The sequence below is a fragment of the Lepus europaeus genome, chromosome 2 (genome assembly GCF_033115175.1).
Source record: "Lepus europaeus isolate LE1 chromosome 2, mLepTim1.pri, whole genome shotgun sequence".
Taxonomy (NCBI): Eukaryota; Metazoa; Chordata; class Mammalia; order Lagomorpha; family Leporidae; genus Lepus; species Lepus europaeus.
Window position 1 is genome coordinate 81864050 of NC_084828.1, and position 24148 is coordinate 81888197.

Below are 24148 nucleotides of genomic sequence, written 5' to 3' on the forward strand. Positions count from 1 at the left end.
CCCAGGAACACAATGGATTAGGAAGCACCATGAATCTGTCTCCCAACCAGGACAACAATTATATGGGCAGACTAGGTCTGATGCAAATATTTGGCAACTCTGGGGTCTCATGAAGGTTTGAACGATGAAATGTAGTTAATTTTGATCAACTTAGCATATAGTAGCTGTCCATCTCCCACCTTGAGCCCTGCAGTAGTAGCTGAGCTCCTGGAGAAGCTTAAACACAGCTTGCAGGAGCCTAGGGTAGGCAAAGGGGGTTTTGCCTTGCAAATATCAGGGATCTGACCTCTGATCAGGGCCTGCTGCTGTTAATCACAGAAGTAAAGACAAAGCTGATAGCCACTGTTGTGCACCTTCCACAGTTTTGCAAATCTGTCCTCCTGACAAAAGAAACTTTCAGGGTATTTAAGGGCTAACACTCTTTTCTTTCTTCCTTCATTTTTCTTTTTTCCCCCTTTTGGAAGCCAGATATTAAAATATTGGACATTCAGGGGCTCAGTGTTTTGGCACAATGGGGTAAGCCACTGCTGGGGACACTGATATCCCATATCAGAAAGCCTGCTGGGGTCCTGGCTACTCCACTTCTGATCCAGGATGTTGTTAATAAGCCTGAGAAAGCAGACGAAGATGGCCCAATTATGTGAGTCCCTACCACCCACATGGAGACTGGGATGGCTCCTGGTTGCACCCTGGCAGAGCCCTAGCTGTTGCAACCATTTGACAAGTGAACCAGTGGATGGGATAACAAACTCTCCCTCTCTCTCGCTCTCTCACTGTGTCTTTCAAAAAAGTAAAGAAACACATTTTTAAAGAATCTTGGAATTCCAAAACAACTGACTATACAGAAAAAAAATGAGGAAATGACCATATATACACAAGGAAAGGCTTTGGCTTAGAAAAGAACTGACAAGACTTAAAATTTACACCTTAGGCTGGCTTGGCACAGAGGTTGTGAAACAACAACCTTCTCCCTGACCCTTCTCAAAATAAATAAATAAATAAATAAAAACCTCAGCAAACTCTCAGGAAAAGAATTTGACCACATTATTATACTCAAATGCCCAGTTTTCAACAAAAAAATCATAAAATATACAAGGAGTGAAGTATGGCCCATACAAAGAAAAAACATAAATAAATCAACAGAAACTGTCCCTGAAAGAGATCAGATGGGAGATCTACTAGATAAGACTTCAAAACAACTGTATTAATGTGCTTTAAGAGTGGGGGGCCGGCACCCTGGCTCACTTGGTTTAATCCTCTATACCTTGCAGCGCCAGCATCCCACATGGGCACCGGGTTCTAGTCCTGGTTGTGCTCCTCTTCCAGTCCAGCTCTCTGCTGTGGCTCGGGAAGGCAGTGGAGGATGGCCCAAGTGCTTGGGCCCCTGCACCCGCATGCGAGACCAGGAGGAAGCACCTGGCTCCTGGCTTTGGATCGGCGCAGCGCCGGCCGTAGCAGCCACTTGGGGGGTGAACCAACGGAAGGAAGACTTTTCTCTCTGTCTCTCTCTCGCACTGTCTATAACTCTACCTGTCAAATAAAAAAAAATCTTTAAAAAAAAAAAGGAAGAAAAGAAGTGGAAAAAGTCAAGAAAATAATGTGTGGGGCAGGCGCCATGCCTCACTTGGTTAATCCTCCACCTGCGGCACCAACATCCCATATGGGCACCGGGTTCTAGTCCCGGTTGGTCCTCTTCCCGATCAGCTCTCTGCTGTGGCCTGGGAAAGCAGTGGAGGATGGCCCAGGTGCTTGGGCCACTGCACCCGGATGAGAGACTGGGAGGAAGCACCTGGCTCCTGGCTTCGGATCGGCGGCCGTAGCAGCCACTTGGGGGGTGAAGCAACGGAAGGAAGACCTTTCTCTCTATCTCTCTCTAACACATCTGTCAAAAATAATAATAAAAAATATTTTAAAAAAATGTATGAACAGCATGGAAACATCAGTAAATAGAAAACTTTAATGAGAACAAAAAAGAAATTCTGGAGCTAAAAGAATAGTGACAGAAATTTAAACATCATAGGGGTCAGCACTGTGGCTCAACGGGTAAAGCCACCGCCTGCAGTGCCAGCATCCTATATGGGCACTGGTTCAAGTCCCGGCTACTCCACTTCCAATCCAGTTCTCTGCTATGGTCTGAGAAACCAGTAGAAGATGTTCCAAGTCCTTAGGCCCCTGTACCCACATGGGAGACCTGCAAGAACCTCCTGGCTCGTTGCTTCAGATTGGCCCAGCTCCTGCCATTGCAGCCATTTGTGGAGTGAACCAATGGATGGAAGACCTCTCTCACTCTGCCTCTGACTCTGCAACTCTGCCTTTCAAATAAATAAATAAATCTTAAAAAAAGAAAAGAAAAGAAACTTAAACATCATTAAAAGGCTTCAAAAGCATGATTTGGGCAAGCACACAAAATAACTGGCAAACTGGAAGACAGGAGAATGGAAATCATAGAGTTCAATGAAAAGAAAGAAAAAAGATAGAAGAGGAGTGAACAAAGCCTAAGAACCCTGTAGGACACCATCAGGCAGACCAACAAATAATCGCAGGAGAAGGAAGAGAGAAAAATCTAAAGAAATTATGGCAGAAAACTTAAAAAATTTGACAAAAGACATGAATATAAACATCCAAGAAGCTCAGTGAGCTCTAAAGAAGATGAGTTTACTAGGAAACATCTTAATCAAATTTGCAAAACCAGAGACTCTGGGGCCGGCGCTATGGCACAATTGATTAATCCTCCGCCTGCAGCGCCAGCATCCCATATGGGCGCCGGTTTGAGTCCCGGCTGCTCCTCTACCAATCCAGCTCTCTGCTGTGGCCTGGGAGGGAAGAAAAAGATGGCCCGAGTCCTTGGGCCCCTGCACCCACATGGGGGACCCAGAAGAAGCTCCTGGCTCCTGGCTTCTGATCAGCACAGCTCCAGCCATTCTGGCCATTTGGGGAGTGAACCAGCGGGTGGAAGACCTTTGTCTCTCCCTCTCACTGTCTGTAACTCTCTTAAAAAAAAAAAAAAGAAGAAGAAGAAGCCGGCACCGCGGCTCAATAGGCTAATCCTCTGCCTTGCGGCGCCAGCACACCAGGTTCTAGTCCTGGTGGGGGCATCGGATTCTGTCCCAGTTGCCCCTCTTCCAGGCCAGCTCTCTGCTGTGGCCAGGGAGTGCAGTGGAGGATGGCCCAAGTGCTTGGGCCCTGCACCCCATGGGAGACCAGGAGAAGCAACTGGCTCCTGCCTTCGGATCAGTGCGGTGTGCTGGCCGCAGCAGCCATTGGAGGGTGAACCAACGGCAAAGGAAAACCTTTCTCTCTCTCTCACTCACTGTCCACTCTGCCTGTCAAAAAAAAAAAAAAAGAAAGAAAGAAAACAGAGACTCTTGAAAGCAGCATGAAGCCGGCGCCGGATTCTGTCCCGGTTGCCCTTCTTCCAGGCCAGCTCTCTGCTGTGGCCAGGGAGTGCAGTGGAGGATGGCCCAAGTGCTTGGGCCCTGCACCCCATGGGAGACCAGGAGAAGCATCTGGCTCCTGGCTTCGGATCAGCGCGGTGCGCTGGCCGTGAGCCAGCCGCGGCAGCCATTAGAGGGTGAAACAACGGCAAAGGAAAACCTTTCTCTCTCTCTCACTCACTGTCCACTCTGCCTGTCAAAAAGTAAAAAAAAAAAAAAAAAGAAAAGAAAAGAAAGCAGCATGAGAGAACTCATCACACATTAAGGACTCCTGAATAAGAACATCATCAGAACGACTGTCAGTGATTTTGGAGCTCGCACTTTGGCTATGGCGCTGACTCTAGTTTTCTGCTAATGGAGACCCTAGGAGGCAGCAGTGACAGCTCGAGTGTTGTAACTTTAGGATAAGTGTAATCTCTATGATAACCACAGAGAAAATAGCTATAGAATACATCCAAGAGGAAAAGAGGAAAGAATTAAAATGTTTCACTAAAGGAAAATCACTAAACACAAAACAAGGTAGTAATGCAGGAAATGAAGGACAAAAATAGCTATAAAATATATAGGAACCAAACTAATTATTTACAATGTAAGTGGATTAAGTTCCCCAGTCAGAAGACACAGATAAGCAGAGGAGATAAAAACACATGGTCCAACAATATGCCTTCACAAAAGATATACTTTATCCAAAGACACAAATAAATCCTAAGTAAAAGGACAGGAAAAGACACTCCACCAAAACAGAGCAGTAACACCAGACTAACATAAACAAAATATGTTTTAACTCAAAAAAGTTTACAAGAGACAAAGGACATTATATATTAGTAACAATATCAGGTTGGCACCGCGGCTCAATAGGCTAATCCTCTGCCTTGTGGCGCAGGCACACCGGGTTCTAGTCCCATTTGGGGCACTGGATTCTGTCCTGGTTGCCCCTCTTCCAGGTCAGCTCTCTGCTGTGGCCCGGGAGTGCAGAGGAGGATGGCCCAAGTGCTTGGGCCCTGCACCCGCATGGGAGACCAGGAGAAGCACCTGGCTCCTGCCATCAGATCAGCGCGGTGCGCCGGCCGCAGCAGCCATTGGAGGGTAAACCAATGGTAAAGGAAGACCTTTCTCTCTGTCTCTCTCTCTCTCTCACTGTCCACTCTGCCTGTCAAAAATAAATAAATAAATAACAGGATCAATATAGCAAGAAGATGTAATAATCATAATCTTTTATGCACCAAATAACAGACCATCAAAATGTATGAAGCAAAACCTGACAGAATTCATAGAAGAAACTCAGTTCTACAATAACAGTTGGAAAGTTCAAAACCTCATTCCTAATAATGTGTAGAACAGCCTTACAGAAGGAAAGTGATGAAATAGTGGACTTAACACAAATTGGCCATCTAGATCTAACAGAAAACTCTATCCAACAACAGCAGCATATATACTCTCTCAAACATACACGGAACATTTTCCAAGATGGATCATATTTTAAGCGACAAATTAGGTCTTGGCATATTTAAAAAGATGGATATTGGGGCTAGCGCTGTGGCATAGCAAGTAAAGCCACTGCTGTAGCGCTGGCATCCCATATGGGTGCTTGTTCGAGTCCTGGCTGCTCCATTTCTGATCCAGCTCTCTGCTATGGCCTGGGAAAGCAGTGGAAGATGGCTCAAGTCCTTGGACCCCTGTACCCGAATGGGAGACCTAAAAGAAGCTCCTGGCTACTGGCTTCAGATCAGCTCAGCTCTGGCTGTTGCGGCCAGTTGGGGAGTAAACCAGTGGATGGAAGACCTCTCTCTCTTTCTCCCTCTGCCTCTCCCTCTCTGTAGTTCTTTCAAATAAATAGATAAAAATATTATATATATATATATATATATATGTATATATATCATGCAAACTATCTTCTCCAACCACAGCAAGATGAAGTTAGAAATCAGTAACAGAAGTAAAACCAGAAAATTCACAAAATTGTGAAGCTATACAACAGGGACACCGCCCCCCCAAGACTTGTTTTCCTTTATTTGAAAGGTAGAGTAACAGAGAAGGAGAGTCAGAGAAAGAGGTCTTCCATCTGCTGGCTTTCTCTTCACATGGCTGGCTGCAACAGCTGGGACTGGTCCAGGGCAACACGAGGAGCCAGGGTCTCCCATGGGTACCCAATGCTAGGACATCTTCCACTGCCTTTTCAGGCACACAAGCAGGGAGAGCTGGATGGGAAGCACACAGCCAGGACTCAAAATGGCAACAACAGACTCTTAAACTACCAACAGAGCAAATAAGAAATAAAAAAAGAAACTATAAGACAAAAACTGTATATCAAAAATTATAGGGGACGGGCTGGCGCCATGGCTCACTTGGTTAATCCTCTGCCTGCGGTGCCAGCATCCCATAAGGGCACCAGGTTCTAGTCCCAGTTGCTCCTCTTCCAGTCCAGCTCTCTGCTGTGGCCTGGGAGGGCAGTGGAAGATGGCCCAAGTGTTTGGGTCCCTGCATCCGCTTGGGAGACTAGGAGGAAGCACCTGGCTCCTGGCTTCGGATTGGCGCAGTGCCGGCCGTAGCGGTCATCTGGGGGGTGAACCAATGGAAGGAAGACCTTTCTCTCTATCACTGTCTAACTCTGTCAAAAAAAAAAAAAAAAGGGACACTTGATCCAACATTAAAAAAAAAAAAACTTATGGGACACAGGGAAAATTCATAATTATGAATGCTTTTACATTATAAAATAAGAAATAAATCAACAGCTTAACGTTACAACATATAGAACTAGGAAAAAAAACAAGAAACTAAATCTAAGACTAGGAGAAGGAAATAATGAGGATTACAGCACAGAAAACCAATAAAGAAAAAAAGTTCATTCCTTGAAAATGTCAACAAAATTGACAAATCTTTTACTAGCTGAACTAAAAGAAAAACGGGTCAGCACTGTGGTATAGGTGGTAAAGCCGCCACCTACAGTGCCAGCATCCAATATGGGCACCGGTTCAAGTCCCGGCTATTCCACTTCCAATCTAGCTCTCTGATATAGCCTGGGAAAGCAGGAGAGGATGGCCCAAGTCTTTGGGCTCTTGCACCCTCGTTGGGAGACCTGGAAGGGACTCCTGGCTCCTGGCTTTGGACTGGCGCAGCTCCAGCCAATTTTGGAGTGAACCAGCAAATGGAAAACCTCTCTCTCTCTCTCTCTGTCTCTCCTCTGTAACTCTGACTTTCAAATAAATAAATACATTTTAAAAATGAAAGACAGAAACAGACAGAATGACAGACAGAAAGACAGACAGACAGAAAGAAAGAAAGAAAAAGAAAGAAAAAGAAAGAAAGAAAAGACTCAAATAGCAATGCCTAACCCTGTATCAGACTGCTTTGTTACAGTTCCCACTACTTAGTTTTGGATCTAGCTTCCTGCCAAGGCACCTGGGAGGCCAGTAGAAGATGGCCCAAGTGCTTAGAGCCTTACCACCCACTTAAGAAATTTGGATGGGGTTCCAGGCTCTTGGTTTTGGCCTGACCCAGCCCTGGTTGTTGCATCCATTTGGGGATGCAAGATCTCTCTCTCTCTCTTCTCTTTGCCCTTCAAATACATTAAGTATCTTAAGAAAAAAAAAGAAAAAAGAAAGAAAGAAAAGAAATGAAAGAAGGGATATTGCTGATTCTATAGAAATAAAAAGGGTTGGCCGGTGTCGCGGCTCCTCCGCCTGAGGCGCTGGCATCCTGGGTTCTGGTCCCAGTTGCTCCTCTTCCAGTCCAGCTCTTTGCTATGGCCCGGGAGTGCAGTGGAGGATGGCCCAAGTGCTTGGGCCCTGCACCCGCATGGGAGACCAGGAGGAAGCACCTGGCTCCTGGCTTTGGATCGGCGCAGTGCGCCAGCCGTAGCAGCCATTTGGGGGGTGAACCAACGGAAGGAAGACCTTTCTGTCTCTCTTTCTCTCTCACTAACTGTCAAAAAAAGAGAGAAAGGGAGAAAGGGAGGAAGGGAGGAAGGGAGGAAGAAAGAAGGTTGTAAGGAGGGTTGTAAGGAAGTACTATGAAAGCAAACAAATTGGAAAATTCCAAAAAACACAAAACCTAGCAAGACTAAATCATGAAGAAATAAAATTTTGAAGAGAGCTCTAAACTAGTAAGACTGAATCAGTAATCAAAAATCTCTCAATAAAGAAAAGCCCAGAAGTGAGTGGCTTCACTACTAAATTCCACCAAACAGCAAAAGAAGAACAGCAAAAGAAGCCAATCCTCAAGTTCTTCCAAAAAACCAAAGGGAGGGAATACTTCCTAACTCAACCTATGAGACCAGCACTACTCTGATACCAAAGACAAAGACACTACAAGACAAGAAAACTGGGGCCTGCACTGTGGTGCAGCAGGTCAAGCCGTCAGTTCCAACACTGCCGTTTCACATCAGAGTGCCAGTTCGAGTCCCAGCTGTTGCACTTTCAATTCATCTACTGCTTATGCACCTAGGAAGGCAGCAGAGGATGGCTCAAGTGCTTGAGACTCTGCCATCCACATAGGAGATCTGGATGGAGTTCTGGCTCCTGGTTTTGGCCTATCCAGACCTGGCTGTTGCAGTCATTTGAGGAGTGAACTAGTGGATGGAAGGCATCTATTTCTTTCTCCATCTCTCCCTCTCCCTCTGTGACTCCATCTTGCAAATAAGAAAATCTTTAAAAAAAAAATTTTTTTTTAACTGTTCCACTAAGATAAGGAACAAGTTGAGGATGAGCACTTTTGCCTCTTCTATTCAACACAGTATTCAAAATTCTAGCCAGAGTGGTTACGCAAGAAAAGGAAATAAAAGGTGCTCAAAATGAACAAACAAGTAAAATTATTTCTCTTCATAGATGATATAATTTTACATGTAGAGGGGCCAACACTGTGGCACAGTGGGTTAATGCCTGGCCTGAAGCACCAGCATCCCATATGAGCACCAGTTCGAGACCCAGTTGCTCCACTTTCGATCCAGCTCTCTGCCATGGCCTGGGAAAGCAGTGGAGATGGCCCAACTCATTGGGCCCTTGTACCTGCATGGGAGACTGGGAAGAAGCTCCTGGCTTCTGGCTTCATATTGGCGCAGCTCCGGCCGTTGTAGCCAATTGGGAAATGAACCATCGGATGGAAGACCTATCTCTCTCTCTGTCTCTCTCTCTCTTCCTCTGCCTCTTCTCTCTCTGTGTAACTCTGACTTTTAAATAAATAAATAAGTATTTTTAAAAAATTTTTTACACGTAGAGAACTCTCAAAGATTCCACAAAGAGACAGGCACTGAGGTTCAGCGTGTTAGTCAACACTCGGGATGGGACCCCTGCCTCCAATATTGATGCACTTCATTCAAGTCTGGGTTACTCTGCTTTCAGTCCAGCTTCCTGCTAATGTGCCTGAGAGGCGGCACATGATGGCTCCAGTAGTTAAGTCCCTGCCACTCACATAGCAGACCTGGATGGAGTTCCTGGCTCCTGCCTGTGAGCTGGTGCAGCCTGGCCCAGCCCAGTGAACCAGTGGATGGAATATCTCTCCCTCCCTTGCCTCGACCCCTCTCACTTTCAGTCTGCTTTCAAATAAATAAATAAATTTTTTTAACAAAATGTCACACACATAAAAAGCACTGTTAGAACTAGTAAATGCGGGGCCGGCATTGTGGCATAGCTGGTAAAGCAGCCACCTGCAGTGCCAGCATCCCATATGGACACTAATTCAAGTCCTGGCTCCTTCACTTCCCATCTAGCTCTCTGCTATAGCCTCGGAAAACAGTGGAAGATGGCCAAAGTCCTTGGGCCACTGCACCAGGGAAGAAGCTCCTGGCTCCTGATTGGCCCAGCTCCAGCTGTTGTGGCCATCTGGGGAGTAAACTAGAGGACCAGAGGATGGAAGACCTCTCTCTCTCTCTCTCTCTCACTCTCTGCCTCTGCGTTTCAAATAATAAATAAATAAATCTTTAAAAAAATAAAAAACTAGCAAATCCATTAAGCAAAGTAGCTGGGTGCAAAGTCAACACAGAGAAATCAATTGTATTCTTATATACTGATAATGCATGACCTAAAAAGGAAATTACAAAAAGTTTTCTATTTATAGTAATATTAAAAAGAAAAAAAATACTTAGGTGGTGAAAGACTTGTACAATGAAAACTACAAACATTGCTAAAAGAAATTAAAGAAGACATAAACAAACAGAAGTACATCCCATGTTCACAGATTGGAATATTGACTGTTGTTAGGATATCAATACTATTCAATCTACAGATGCAGTGCAATCCCTATCAAAAATCCAATGGCATTCCTTGCAAAATATAAAAACCCATCCCAAAAGTCATAAAACTCTAAGGAGGGGCCGGCACTGTGGTGCAGCAGGTTAACACCTCAGCCTGAAGTGCCGGCATCCCATATGGGCGTCGGTTCAAGACCCGGCTGCTCCACTTCCTATCCAGCTCTCTGCTGTGGCCTGGAAAGGCAGCAGAAGATGGCCCAAGTCCTTGGGCCCCTGCACCCGCGTGGGACACCTGGAAAAAGCTCCTGGCTCCTGGATTTAGATAGGCACAGCGCCGGCCATTGCGGCCAGTTGGGGAGTGAACCATCAGATGGAAGATCTCTCTCTTTCTCTCTCTCTCTCTCTGCCTCTCCTCTCTCTGACTTTCAAATAAATAAATAAATCTTAAAAAAAAATTTTTTTTAGGACTGGCGCCGTGGCTTAACAGGCTAATCCTCTGCCTTGCAGCGCCGGCACACCGGGTTCTAGTCCCGGTTGGGGCGCCAGATTCTATCCCGGTTGCCCCTCTTCCAGGCCAGCTCTCTGCTATGGCCCAGGAAGGCAGTGGAGGATGGCCCAAGTGCTTGGGCCCTGTACCCGCATGGGAGACCAGGAGAAGCACCTGGCTCCCGGCTTCGGATCAGCGAGATGCGCCGGCCGCAGCGGCCATTGGAAGGTGAACCAATGGCAAAAAGGAAGACCTCTCTCTCTCTCTCTCTCTCACTATCCACTCTGCCTGTCAAATAAAAAAAAAAAAAAAAAAGAAAGAAAGAAAGAAAAGAAATAACTCTAAAAAAAATTTTTTTTAAATAAAATAAAACTCTAAGGAACTCTAAATAGCCAAAACAAACTTAAAAAAGAACAAAATTGGAAGGCTCACACTTATGGATTATCAAAATTTACTACAAAAGAACAGTATAAAACAGTATGGTATTGGAGTGAGCATTTGCTGCAACAGTCAAGATGCTGCTTGGGATGCTGGCATCCCACAGAAAGAGTTGGGGTTCGAGTCCTGGCTCAGCTTTTGAATCCAGCGTCCTGTTAATGCACACACTGGAAGGCAGCAGGTCCCTATCACCCACATAAGAGACCCAGGTTCAGTTTCTGGCTCTTGGCTTCGGCCTGGGTCAGTCCCAGCTGTTGTGGATGTTTGAAGAATGAATTAGCAGATGAACAAGTTTTCTCTCTGCCTTTCAAATAAAATGAAAACATGGGCCCAGTGCTATGGAGTAGCAGGTTAAGCTGCTGCCTACAGCTCTGGCATCCCATATGGGCACCGGTTCAATTCCCTGCCACTCCACTTCTGCTCCAGCTCCCTGCTAATGCACCTTGGAAAGCAGCTCCTACTTGGGCACCTGCCAGAAGAAGCTCTTGGTTCCTGGCTTCAGCCTGGCCCAGCTCTGGCCATTGTGGCCATTTGGGAAGTAAACAAATGGATGGAAGATCTCTGCCCTCCCCCCCCCAATTCTGCCTTTATTAAAAAAAAAAAAAAAAAACTTTAAAAAATGAAAATAATGTTTCAAAATACAGAAGGTGGGACTAGCATTGTGGCATAGTGGGTTAAGCTGCCACCTGACACCAGAATCCCATAGAGTGGCAGAGTCTTGACTGTTCTGCTTCCAACCCAGGTCCCTACTAATGCACCTGGAAAAACAGTGGAAGACAGCCCAAGTGTCTGGGCCCCTGCCACCTATGTGAAAGATTCTAATGGAGTTCCAGACTCCTGGCTTTGGCATGACTCAGCCCTGACCGTTGTGACCATTTAGGGAGTCAAACAGAAGATGGAAGATTTTCTTTCTCTCTCTCTCTCTCTCTGCCTTTCAAATAAAATAAAAGGTAAAAATGATCAAAGAAAATAAAGAAAAGGACAGAGAACTAAGCCAAATGGAATGGAATCAGCCAACAAAAAAAATCAGTTGTCAAACAAGGTTATGTTTATAAAAGTATAAGTTGTTGTATATTGATGTACTAAAACAGCAAATAAGACAGATAGAAGGAAACAATTACACCAAGAGAAAACAAAAAATTAAATAAGCACAAGCCACTCAACATCAGGAGAATGGGGCTGGCATTGTGTCACATTGCATTAAGCCACCACTTGTGATGCCAGCATCCCATAACAGACACTCAACACTCCATTTCCAATCCAGCTTCCTATTGTGCCTGGGAAGGCAGCAGATGGTGGTCCACATACTTAGGTCCTTGCCACCAATGTGGAAGACCTGACTTTGGCCTGGACCAGCCCAGCCATTGCAGCTACTGGGGGAGTGAACCAGCAGATAGAAGATCTCTCTCCGTCTCTTTCCCTGTGTGTGTGTGTGTGCGTCTCCCTTTCAAATAAATAATAAATCATAAAAAATCAGTAGCACAAAGTCCTCATTCTGTGTATATGTGTGAAAATACCTTTTGACCCACAGCCAAGCATTCTGATTTACCACCATGTGCTTCAATGAAAAATTATCTCCCCAAAAAGATAAAGCCATGAGTCATGAATTTACTGTGTGATACTATCCAGTAGAACGAAGGTATAAAAATATAGGCATAACATCAGCCACCATAAAAATTAAAGAACCAGGCTGGCACTGTGGCACAACAGGTAAAGCTACCATCTGCATTGCCGGCATCCCATATGGGTGCTGGTTCGTGTTCCAGAGCTCCATTTCTGATCCAGCTCCCTGCTGATGGCCTGGGTAAATCAGCAGAAAATGGCCCAAGCATTTGTGCCCCTGACACCCATGTGGGAGGCCTGAAAGAAGCTCCTGGTTTTGGCCTGACTCCAGTCCTGGTCACTGTAGCCATATGGGGACTGAACCAGCAGATAGTGGTTCTCTCCCTCTATGTCTGACTTTCAAATAAATAATGTATCTTTAATAAATAAATAAACAAATAAGCCAAAGAGCAAAAATAGGCATACAACAATAATACTGGCAGTGTTGAGAATGACACAAAATTGCTTATACTGTCAATATTAGCACAGAGCAGTGCCAAGAATAACCCAACAGATACCCTGTCAAAGGGACACATTCATTAGATTTAGAAATTTGGCTTACTGACTGGCTGCTAAGACCAGGGACATGTTTTAAAGAGACACACAAAATTTTTAAAAAATATTTTATTTATGTATTTGAGAGGGAGAAGAAGAGGTAGAGTTAAAGAGAGAGAAAGGTTTTCTATTTGCTGGTTCACTCCCCAGATGGCCACTACAGCCAGAGCTGAGCTAATCCAAAGCCAGGTGCCAGGAGCTTCCTCCAGGTCTCCCGTATGAGTGTAGAGGCCCAAGCACTTGGCCATTTTCCACTCTTTCCTAAGCACTTTCCTAAGCATTTTCCACTGCTTTTATAAGCAGAGAGCTGGACTGGAATGGTGGCAGCCAGGACTTGAACCGGTATCCACATGGGATTCTAGAGTCGCAGGCGGAGGCTTAGCCCATTACACTACTGCACCTGCCCCGAGACACAATATTATAAATGTATTTAAAGTGGACTTACCGTCAGAGTGAAGACTATTCTTAAAGAGTGATGAAGGAATAATGTCTCAGTGTAGATACTTAATGTGTACATCATTGATTTCTACTTGATTTAAGACTAAATAACTACCTGACTCTGAGATTAGATAAAGGTAGAAGGATATACTGATGAAATAATTTCTGGGGCCGGCACTGTGGCAGAACAGATTAAGCTGCCATCTGCAGTGCCGGCATCCCATATGGGCGCCTGTTTGAGTCCCGGCTGCTCCACTATCAATCCAGCTCCCTGCTAATGTATCTGGGAAAGCAGCAGAGGGTGGCTCAAGTCCTTGGGCCCCTGTACCCATGTGGGAGACCTGGAAGGAGTTCATGGCTCGTGGCTTTGACCTGGCCCAGCCCCCAGCCGTTACAGTCATTTGGGGAACGAACCAGCAGATGTCTCGGTCTCTCCTTCTCTCTCTGTAACTCTGCCTTTCAAATAAATAAATAAATAAATAAATCTTTTAAAAAATGTATTTCCAATTCAGCAAATGAAAATGAAAATCACCTGTTTTATGTATTTAAAATGTTGCAAACAGTGAAGACAGTAAAAAGGAAGCATAAAGTAGGGAACAGTAATAGAAGGAATAATAAGAAACTATTAATTCTACAAATATTTACTGAGCACTCACAATGTCAGGCATTAGGGATGGAAAGAAAACTGACAGAGACAATGGGCCTGAGCTCAAGGTCCACGGTACACACAGGAAATTCTTCCCCCAAGCCACGCTCTGCTGTCTACCTGTGGAGCTCTTTCAAGAATGAAAACAAAAGAAAGGCTAACCTGAGTAAAGGCTGAACATCACTCTTCTGAAACACTTGGGAAGAGAATCTCAGATTTTGTAATGTTTGCACATACATAATGAAATATTTTGGGGATAGGACCTAAGTCTAAACATGAAATTCATGTAGATTTCACATACTTTACGTACATACGCTGAAGGTACTTTTATAAAATATTTTTATTGTGCCTGCTTCTCTAAGGATGTCATATAATGAGTAGCTTAGCCCCTGAATGCCTGCATTTTGACTGCAATCCAACATGAGGTCAGGTGTGGACTTTTCCACTTGCAGGGTCATGTCAGTGCTCTGACTTCTGGATTTTCAGATTAGGGACAGTCAACCTATATATCAACTTTGAGTACTACAAATGAAAGCAGTTAGGGGCCGGCGCCATGGCTCACTTGGTTAATCCTCCGCCTGTGGCGCCGGCATCCCATATGGGCACCAGGTTCTAGTCCCAGTTGCTCCTCTTCCAGTCCAGCTCTCTGCTGTGCATCCGCCTGGGAGACCAGGAAGAGGCACCTGGCTCCTGGCTTCGGATCGGCATAGCTCCGGCCGTAGTGGCCATTTGGAAAGTGAACCAACGGAAGGAAGACCTTTCTCTCTGTCTCTCTCCCTAACTCTATCTGTCAAATAAATTAAAAAAAAAAAAAAAAGCAGTTAGAATGCCAAATGTACTTATAATATCTAATATTTACATCATACACTTAGGAAAATATATTTAAGTTTATTGTTAAATTGAAAATTATGGGGAAACAGGAAGGAAGGAAGGGAGGGAGGGAGGAAGGAAAGAGAGAAAGAAAAAAAACAAGTGGGGGAAAAAAAAACCTGGGCAGACTGAGGATGGAGGTGTAAGAAGATAACTTAGGGCTGGCGCCACGGCTCAATAGGCTAATCCTCTGCCTGCGGCGCTGGCACCCGGGTTCTAGTCCCGGTCGGGGCACCGGATTCTGTCCTGGTTGCTCCTCTTCCAGTCCAGCTCTCTGCTGTGGCCTGGGAAGGCAGTGGAGGATGGCCCAAGTGCTTGGGCCCCTGCACCTGCATGGGAGACCAGAAGGAAGCACCTGGCTCCTGTCTTCAGATCAGTGCGGTGCGCCAGCTGCAGTACACCGGCCATAGCGGCCATTTGGGGGGGTGAACCAATGGAAAAAGGAAGACCTTTCTCTCTGTCTCTCTCTCTCTCACTGTGTAACTCTGCCTGCCAAAAAAAAAAAAAAAAAATGAAGTCCAGAGCAGAGTGTTTGCCACTGTAGTTAAGGCCCCACTTGGGACGCCATGTCCCATACTGGAGTGGCTTGTTGGAGTCCCAGCTACATGCTTCCAATACAGCTTCCCGGTAATGGCACCTGGGAGGCAGCAAATAACAAAGCTCAAGTACTTGGGAAACCTGGATTCTGTTCCAGGCTGCTGGCTTTCTCCTGTCTCAGACAGCCCTGGATGCTGCAGGCATTTGGGGAGTGAATCAACAGAACAAAGACCTAATAACCTTAGGGGATTAGGGATCCTAATAACATAGGAATTTTGGAGGACACAGACATTTGGTCTATCACAAGGACTGTTATCCCCATTTTGCAGACGAGGAAACTGAAGCAAAGAGAAGTTAAGCAACTCATTCCGGGTCAAATTCTGGCAAGGTGGCAAGGTGGGAGAACTGATTTGAAGCTCTCTAAGCACAAGTCCAAGATCAAAATGCCGGTGGACTCAGCATCTGGTGAGGGCCTGCTTCCCTTTCGCGTGCAGGGCTCCACAGCATCCTCACAGTGGAGGGAGGAGTCACATGAGTGCTCCACCCTTGTGACCCAATCATTTCCCAAAGCCACACCTCCAAACACCATCACCTGGGGGATTAGGCTCCAGCATACAAATTCTGAGAGGACAACACATAAAATAGGGTTCTCATGCTTTTTCTGTAAGATTTTTTAAAAAGATTTATTTATTTATTTATTTATTTGAGGCAGAGTTACAGACAGACAGAGGGAGAGACAGAGAGAAAGTTCTTCCATCCGCTGATTCTCTCCCTAGATGGCTGCAATGGCTAGAGATGGGTTGATCTGAAGCCAGAAGCCAGGAGCTTCTTCCAGGTTTCCCATGTGGGTACAGGGCCCAAGCACTTGGGCCATCCTCCACTGCTTTTCCAGGCCATAAATAGAGAGCTGGATCGGAAAAGGAGCAGCCAGGACATGAACCGGCGCCCATAAGGGATTCTGGTGCTGTAGACGGTAGCCTACCATACCACAGCACCAGCCCCTCTGTAAGAAGACTTTCAAAATGAAAGCACAGGGATGGAAGTTTGGCCTAGTGGTTAAGATGCTGCATCACACATTGGAGTGCCCTGCGTCTTGACTTCAACTTCCTGCTATAGACCTTCAAGTATTTGGTTTCCTGAACCCCACCTGGGAGATGTGGATTGAGCTCCTGGTCCCCAGCTTAGCCCTGCCCAGCCTTGGCCGTTATGAGCATCTAGGAAGTAAACCAGTAGATGGGAACTCTGCCTGCCTGCCTGCCTGTCTCTCTGCATTTCAAATAAATAAATTTTTTTCCAAAAGTACAGCTCCTCAGAAAATATTAATTTTTATTTAAAAAGAAACATGTAAGTTAAATACTCTTCCAAATTGAATAACAATACATTCATGTTTCATGAAATTAATTAATCTGGTGGATTGAGACCAACATTTCTTAATGAAATATACAGAAGAGAAAAATATCGAAGAGCACTGCATAAAATAATAGTTATATGCTATTTCCTGAGACAACACTTCTATATATGATATACAAATGCTGGCTATGATGGAAAAATTTTATACCATAAGGTACCTTCAAAAAAAAAAAAAACAACAACAACAACAAACTGACTGCCACTGAGGTAGGAAGGGATAAGAAAACTTTTGACCATGATTTCATCTGCTGCTGCCAAACTCATAGACTCTGATACTATGCCTATAAATGTTCTCTTTTTTATGTATCCTCAGCCACAGAATCCCACAACCCTACAGTTCTGGTCTACTTCATTTAGTTCTCAGCTGCCAATCAGAGAAGGTGCTAATTGTTCACTGGAACTTTTTTTAAGGATTTATTTATTTATTTGAAAGGTAGAGTAAGACAGAGAGAGAATGCTCTCCCATTCACTGATTCACTCCCCCAAATGCCCACAACAACCAGGGCTAGCCCAGGCCAAAGCCAGGAAACAGGAACTCCATCACGATCTCCCAAGTGGGTGGCAGGAACCAAGTATTCGGGCCTTCATCTGCTGCCTCCCAGTTCAAGTACCTGGGACTCTACATAGGCACTCAGAAATGAGACGTGGGTGTCACAAGCAGCAGCTTAACCCACTGCACTACAATGCCCACCTTGCACTGGAACTTTTTTTTTTTTTTTAAGATTTATTTATTTATTTATTTGAAAGGCAGAGTTAGAGAGAGAGAAACAGAGAAAGAGATCTTCCATTCACTGGCACATTCTCCAAGTGGCCACGACAACCAGGAGTGGGTCAGACCAAAGCCAGGAGCTTCATCTAGGTCTCCCACGTGGATGCAGGGGCCCAAGCACTTCGGCCATCTTCAGCTGCTTTCCCAGGCACTTAGGGAGCTGGATTGCAAATGGAGCAGCCAGGACAATGCAGGCTGCAGCTTAACCTGCTACACCACAACACTGGCCCTTTCAAGCACGCTTTGCTCCACTGCTCTCCCTAAAAAATCATTTAAAGGTGCGCATTTGGCACCATGGTTAAGACGCTATTTGGGACACCCACATCCTAAATCAGAATGCCTCAGTTTGAGTCCTAGCTTCATTCTCCATCCCAGCTTTCTGCTCATGCACACCCTGGGAGGCAGCAGGTGATGATTCAAGTACCTGGGTCCCTGTCACTCATAAGGGGAGAGCCCAGGGGCTGGCACTGTGGCGTAGTGAGTAGAGCCGCCACCTCCAGTGCTGGCATCCCACATGGGCACTGGTTCAAGTCCCAGCTGCTCCATTTCCGATCCCGCTCTCTGGTATGGCCTGGGAAAGCAGTGGAGGATGGTCCAAGTCCTTGGGCCCCTGCACCCACATGGGAGACCCAGAACAAGCTCCTGGCTCCCGCCTTCGGATCGGCACAGCCATCCCTCTCTGCCTCTCCTTCTCTCTCTGTGTAACTCTGACTTTCAAATAAAATAAATAAATCTTAAAAAAAAAAAAAAAAAAAAAAAGGAGAGCCAAACTGAGTTCTCAGTGTTACCCAGCTCCAGATTTTGTGGGCATTTATGGGGTGAACTAGTATATGGGCAATCTCCTTCTGACTCTCAAATAAAAATAAATAAATAACACTTAAGAATTTTCTTCAGGCAATGGTTGATCTCTGGCAAATAATAATAAGCCCCTATCTCTGCCTCTTAACTGCAAATTAATGGAATCTTTCAGCCTAAAAAAAAGTATTCTTTCCCCCATTCCTTGTTTTTTCCTCTCCCTTCTCCTAATTACTACCTTCTTAGAGATTAGATTCCCCTCTCATTTTTTCAGCTGTTCAAATTATTCTAAATAGAAATGCCCATAGTTTTAAAAAATGAAGGCACTCTTCCTCACAGGGAAAAAATACAAATGGGAAAGACAAGGAGCTTCTAATATCACAATGGAAAAGCAAACTGAAGACTGACAGAAAAACAAGAGACCACCTGAGGGTTTTTCAAAAAGTTCATGACAGCACAGGCAATTGGCCTTGCGGTTAAGGTACCAGTAAGGACACTTGGATCACTCATTGAAGGATATGAAAAAAACTGGGGGCCAGCACTGTGGCACAGCAGGTTAAGCTGCCACTCACAACACTGGCATCCTCATAATAGTGCCAGTCTGAATCCTGGCTACTCTGCTTCTGATCCAGCTTCCTGCTAATGCAGCTGGAAAAGCAATGGAAGAAGAAGTACTTGGGCACCTGCCACCCATGTGGGAGACCCAGACTGAGTTCCCGATTCAAACAGATACATTTAAAAAATCTGAGGAAGAGGGACAAGCATTCGGTGTAGTGAAGTTGCCATTTGGGATGTCTACACCCCACATCAGAGCAGTTGGGTTACAGTCCTGGCCCTGCTCTTGATTCCAGCTTCCCGCTAATGCCCACCCTGGGAGGCAGCAGGTGATGGCTCAAGTACTTGGGTCCCTGCCACCCATGTGGGAGACAGGAACCGAGTTCCTGGCTCTGAGCTTCAGCCTGGCCCAGTGCTGGCTGTTGTGGGCATTTGGGGAGTCAGCCAGCAGATGAGATGTCTGTCTCTTTGCCTTGCAAATAAATAAGTTAAAAAATTTTTAAGTGTGAGATTTATTAAAAAAAAAAAAAAAGGAATATCTACAAAGTGGCATGCTACAGTCATGAAAATAAACTAAACCACATTTTAGATGAATCTCAAAGGAAAGGCAGTCAGAAAAATGATTCCACATATGTAGTCTCAAAAATCAGCGAAAACTAAATAATTCAAAAAGTTTGTGGAAAAAAATAGAATTTAGATTTGATTAAAAAAAAAAAGAAATTGAAATCCATGCAGTTTTCTCACAGTATACATTTTCTATTACCTTTTTGAAGACCCCCTCATACACTGTTTAGGGATACATATGGTAACATAATACCGAAAAGCAAGAATTAACCGGCACAAAATTCAGAATACCAGGTTGGCACTGTGGTTTTGTGGGCTAAGCCTCTGCCTGCTGCACAAGCTTCCCACATGGCACTGGTTTGAGTCCCGGCTGCTCCTCTTCCAATCCAGCTCTCTGCTATGGCCTGGGAAAACAGCAGAAGATGGCCCAAGTCCTTGGACCCCTGCACCCTCATGGGAGACCCAGAGAACCTCCTGGCTCTTGGCTTTGGATCTGCCCAGCTCCAGCCGTTGTGGCCATTTGGGGAGTGAACCAACAGATGGAAGTCCTTTCTCTCTGTCTCTCCCTCTCTGTCTGCAACTCTACCTCTCAAAAAAATAAATCTTTAAAAATAAATAACATTTTAAAAATTTAGAATACTGGTTAACTCTGTGGTAGAGGAAAGGAGCTGGAATACAGTAGAATGGATGGAGGCTTCAAAGGAACTGTTAATTATTTTGTGAAAGCCTTGTTTGCATAGTGATATAATTTGAATGCGCACTATTTTCAAAAGAAAGATTATATCATGGGTGCATGTAACAGTCAAATTTATGCACTGACAGAATATACACTTCTCTCACATTTAATATGAGATCCTCTGACCACTCCACAAGTAATTCTAAAATTTAGGGAAAAATGAAATGGAAAGGTAAAACTCAACAATTGAAAAACCACCTAATTTTTAAAAGGGGCAAAAGTCCTTCCTACCAGACACATCACCAAAGAGTCACAGACAGCAAACAAGCCCATGCAAAGATGGTCCCCATCAGCTGTCCTCAGGGAAACGCAAAGCAAAACACGGAAATCCCCATCCCCGGTGGCCCAAGTCCAGAACACTGACAACACCAACGGCTGATGAGGATGTCTAGAACACATACTCTCTCTTACATCTGGTGGGAAGGTAAAACTGTACGGCCACTTTCAAAGTCAATTTGGCAGCTTCTCCAAAAAACATGCTGGTACCAAATGACCCAGTGATCATGCTACTTGGCATTCACCCAAAGGAGTTAAAAACTTATGTCCACACAGAAACCTGTACACACACGCGTTTACAGCAGCTTTATTCCTAACTGCCAAAACTCCAAAGTACCAAGGTGTACCCCAGTAAGTGAATGAATAAACAAACCATGGTACATGCAGACAATGGACGATTCCTCAGTGCTAAAAAGAACAGAACTACTCAGCCATGAAAAGCCATGAGGGACCTCAAATGCTTACTACGAAGTCAAAGATGCCAATCTGAGTAAGAGTCCAGCTCCCTGGCAGACTGGGAAAGCCACAGCTACGGAAACAGTAAGATCAGTGGTGGCCAGGGGTTGAGGGGAAAGACCAACCAACAGGCAGAGCCCAGAGGATCTTCACAGCAATGAAGAGAGAGAGGCTATTGCAATGGTGGGCACGCGTAAGGTCTGTCCAACACCAGGAGTCAGCACTAATGTAAACTGTGGACCTGGAGTGATAAGGCCTGCCAGCGAGGGAACAAACGCACACTCACACACTCGGCTGTGGGCTGGGCCCTGCAGAAGGCTCAGTACCCGCGAGGCAGGGGGCATGTGGGCATCTCAACACCGTTATCTCAATTTTGCTGCTGCCAACCTAAGCACTCCTCTACAAAAATGGTTTTTTAACCTAAAGAAAAATTACAAGCATATCATACCGTCAACAAGTCTTCCTGCTCCTCTCCCTACCTTGGTATTTTCCTCAGTAGGCCAAATCTTTAACTCCTGTTTCAGCTGAAGTCCGTGGCAAGCTGAAGAGGCCTCCTAGCTACATCCAATGAACAGCTTTGCTTTATCCATCACACGGATGGGCAGTTTAATATGGGGCCCGCCATTCGATCAAGAAAAACCCAAAATGACTGGATGAGCAATGCCCAAGGTAGGAGCCTCCGGGTCGGTGGTCTGCAAATCCCGCCACGTACGTGAAAAACACTTTGGACCGGAAGCGCTTACAAATCTAAGACGATACGTTTTTCCCCTTTTCCTCTCTAGCAAATGAAAATCACTACCACAGGAGCTGTCCCAAGCGGCTACACACTTGGAACACCGGGGAGCCTCCAAATCACGCCCCCAAATCGAGAAATTAAAGCCAAATGAGGTGTTTGGAAAATGTGCCTTCAGTTGTATCTTCTCCTGAACCTGACCCGTTCTTCAGTTTCCTGATGGGCGGTAGCACCGGGCCAGCCACCCTGAGAGCCCCGAGATGCGCGCCTCATCCCACTCCCCAACCCCTCCCCTCTCAAGCCCCCACGAACCCACCGCCCCGAAACTCCACGCCTGCCCTTCTCTCGACAGCTGAAACCCACGCCCCTCCAGGCTCAGCGCCCCCACGTCCCCTGCCCTGGGCCCCCGCAGCGCCGACGCTCGGCCCCCACTCCAGGGGTCCCCGGTCCCCACGGAGCCTTCCGCCCACAGCAGCTGCGGCCCCGCCGCCCCAGCACAGCGGCCTCCCGGGCCGAACCCCGCAGCCTCCGCCAGCCCTGCCCAGCCCTGCCCTGCCCTGCCCAGCCCAGCCCGCTAGGCCCAGACACAGGCCCCGAGGCCTCGGCCGCCCCTCGTCCTCACCGTGTCGGCCCCGGAGCCCTCTTCCTGGGCCCCGTCCGCGCCCTCCCCGACCGCAGCCTCCAGCCCAGGGTCGGAGCTGCCTAGCGGCTCGAGGGGCGCAGGCTGCAGCTGCCGCTCGGGGTCCGGAGGTGCCTGCTCCATGGCTGCAGTTCCGCGCGCCGAGCCCAGTGCGCCTGCGCCGCCGCCCCGCCCCGCCCCTCTGCCCCGGCCCGCCCCAGGGGGCCGCGGCCCGGGTGCGCCCCCTAGCGGGGCTGGCGGCAGATGGGCCGGTAGAGGAAGCCTTTGGCTCCCGAGTCAGGAGAATCCGGAATCTAGGAGAACTCTAGAGATAGGGGAAGACAGAGAGCGAGAGAAACGAGCAGGGACGGTGAACACCAGAAGCAGGCATGGGAACCATTCCGTGGACGCAGAGGAAGCTGAAGGCCGTGGTCCGACCATCCCCCTCTCGGCCTCTGCCTGGGCTCCCATTATTATTGTTATTGTTATTTAAAGATTTATTTATTTATTTATCTATTTGAAAGTCAGAGTTGGGGGGGGTGCTGTCTTCGATCCACTAATTCACTCCTCAAGTGGCTGCAACTGCCGGAGCTGTGCCAATCCGAAGCCGGGAGCCCTCCTCCAGGTCTCCCACGTAGGTGCAGGGGCCCAAGGACTTGGGTCACCTTCTACTGCTTTCCCAGGCCATGGCAAAGAGCTGGATCAGAAGAGGAGCAGCCAGGACTAGAACCAGTGCCCATATGGGATGCCAGTGCTGCAGGCGTCGGCCCAACCCTGATAACATTTAATATATATCCCTTCAAGTATCATATATATATATATATACAAATATATACATATATAAAATAAAAATGGGATCACACTATAAAACTATTTAATTTTTTTAAAAATTTTAAAGATTTATTTATTTGAAAGGCAGAGTTTCAGAGAGGAGGGAGAGAGAGAGAAATCTTCATCTGCTGGTTCACTTTGCAAATCAATACAATTGTCAGGGCTGGGCCAGGCCAAGGCCAGGAGCCAGGAGCTTCCTCTAGGTCTCCCACATAGGGGTGCAGGGGCCCAAACATTTGGGCCATTCTCTGCTTTCCCTGGCACATTCACAGTGAGCTGGATCAGAAATGGAGCAGCTGGTCTTGAACCTGTGCCCATACGGGATGCCAGCACTGCAGGCCATGGCTTGAACCCACTGCGTTACAGCATTGGCCCCTAAAATAATTTTTTAAAGATGAATTTTATTTATTTGAAAAGCAGAGTGACAGAGAAAGAAGTGTCTTCCGTTTGCTGGTTCATTCCCTGAATGGCTACCTCAACCAGGTCTGGACCAAGCCAAAGCCAGGAGACAGGAACTTCATATGCATTTCCCAAGTGGGTGGCAGGGATCCAAGCACATGGGCCATCTTCCACTGCCTTCCTAGGTACATTACAGGGAGCTGGATCAGAAGCAGAAGCGCCAGGACTAGAACCGGTGCTCCTGTATGGGATGTCAGCATCACCAGTGGTATAACCTGCTACACCACAATGCCAGTCCCCAATTTTTTTAAACTTTTTTTTTTGAAAGTCAGAGTTACGCAGAGAGAGGAGAGACAGAGAGAGAGAGAGAGAGAGAGAGAGAGAGAGAGGTCTTCCATCCACTGGTTCACTTCTCAATTGGCTGCAATGGCAGGAGCTGCGCCGATCTGAAGCCAGGAGCCAGGAGCTTCTTCCTGGTCTCCCACACAGGTGCAGGGGCCCAAGGACTTGGGCCATCTTCTACTGCTTTCCCAGGCCACAGCAGAGAGCTGGATGGGAAGTGGAGCAGCTGGGTCTCGGACCTGCACCCATATGGGATGCCGATGCTTCAGGCCAGGGCATTAGCCTGCTGCGCCACAGCGCCGGCCCCTTAAAATCTTTTTTTAAAAAAAGATTTACCTATTTTGGCCGGCGCCGCGGCTCACTAGGCTAATCCTCCGCCTTGCGGCGCCGGCACACCAGGTTCTAGTCCCGGTCGGAGCACCGATCCTGTCCCGGTTGCCCCTCTTCCAGGCCAGCTCTCTGCTGTGGCCAG

General features: G+C 46.5%; 1 protein-coding gene across 1 annotated transcript in view; it reads right to left on the reverse strand.

The window, feature by feature from the left end:
- The window catches only part of SNX4 (sorting nexin 4), an 85924-nt gene extending 63660 nt beyond the window's left edge, over nucleotides 1-22264 (reverse strand). Inside the window, exon 1 of the mRNA XM_062209215.1 lies at nucleotides 22108-22264. Within this exon, the coding sequence (XP_062065199.1) occupies nucleotides 22108-22248 (141 nt within the window). The 5' untranslated portion in view covers nucleotides 22249-22264. The remainder of the gene's footprint in view (nucleotides 1-22107) is intronic.
- Between the last annotated feature and the right edge of the window lie 1884 nt (nucleotides 22265-24148).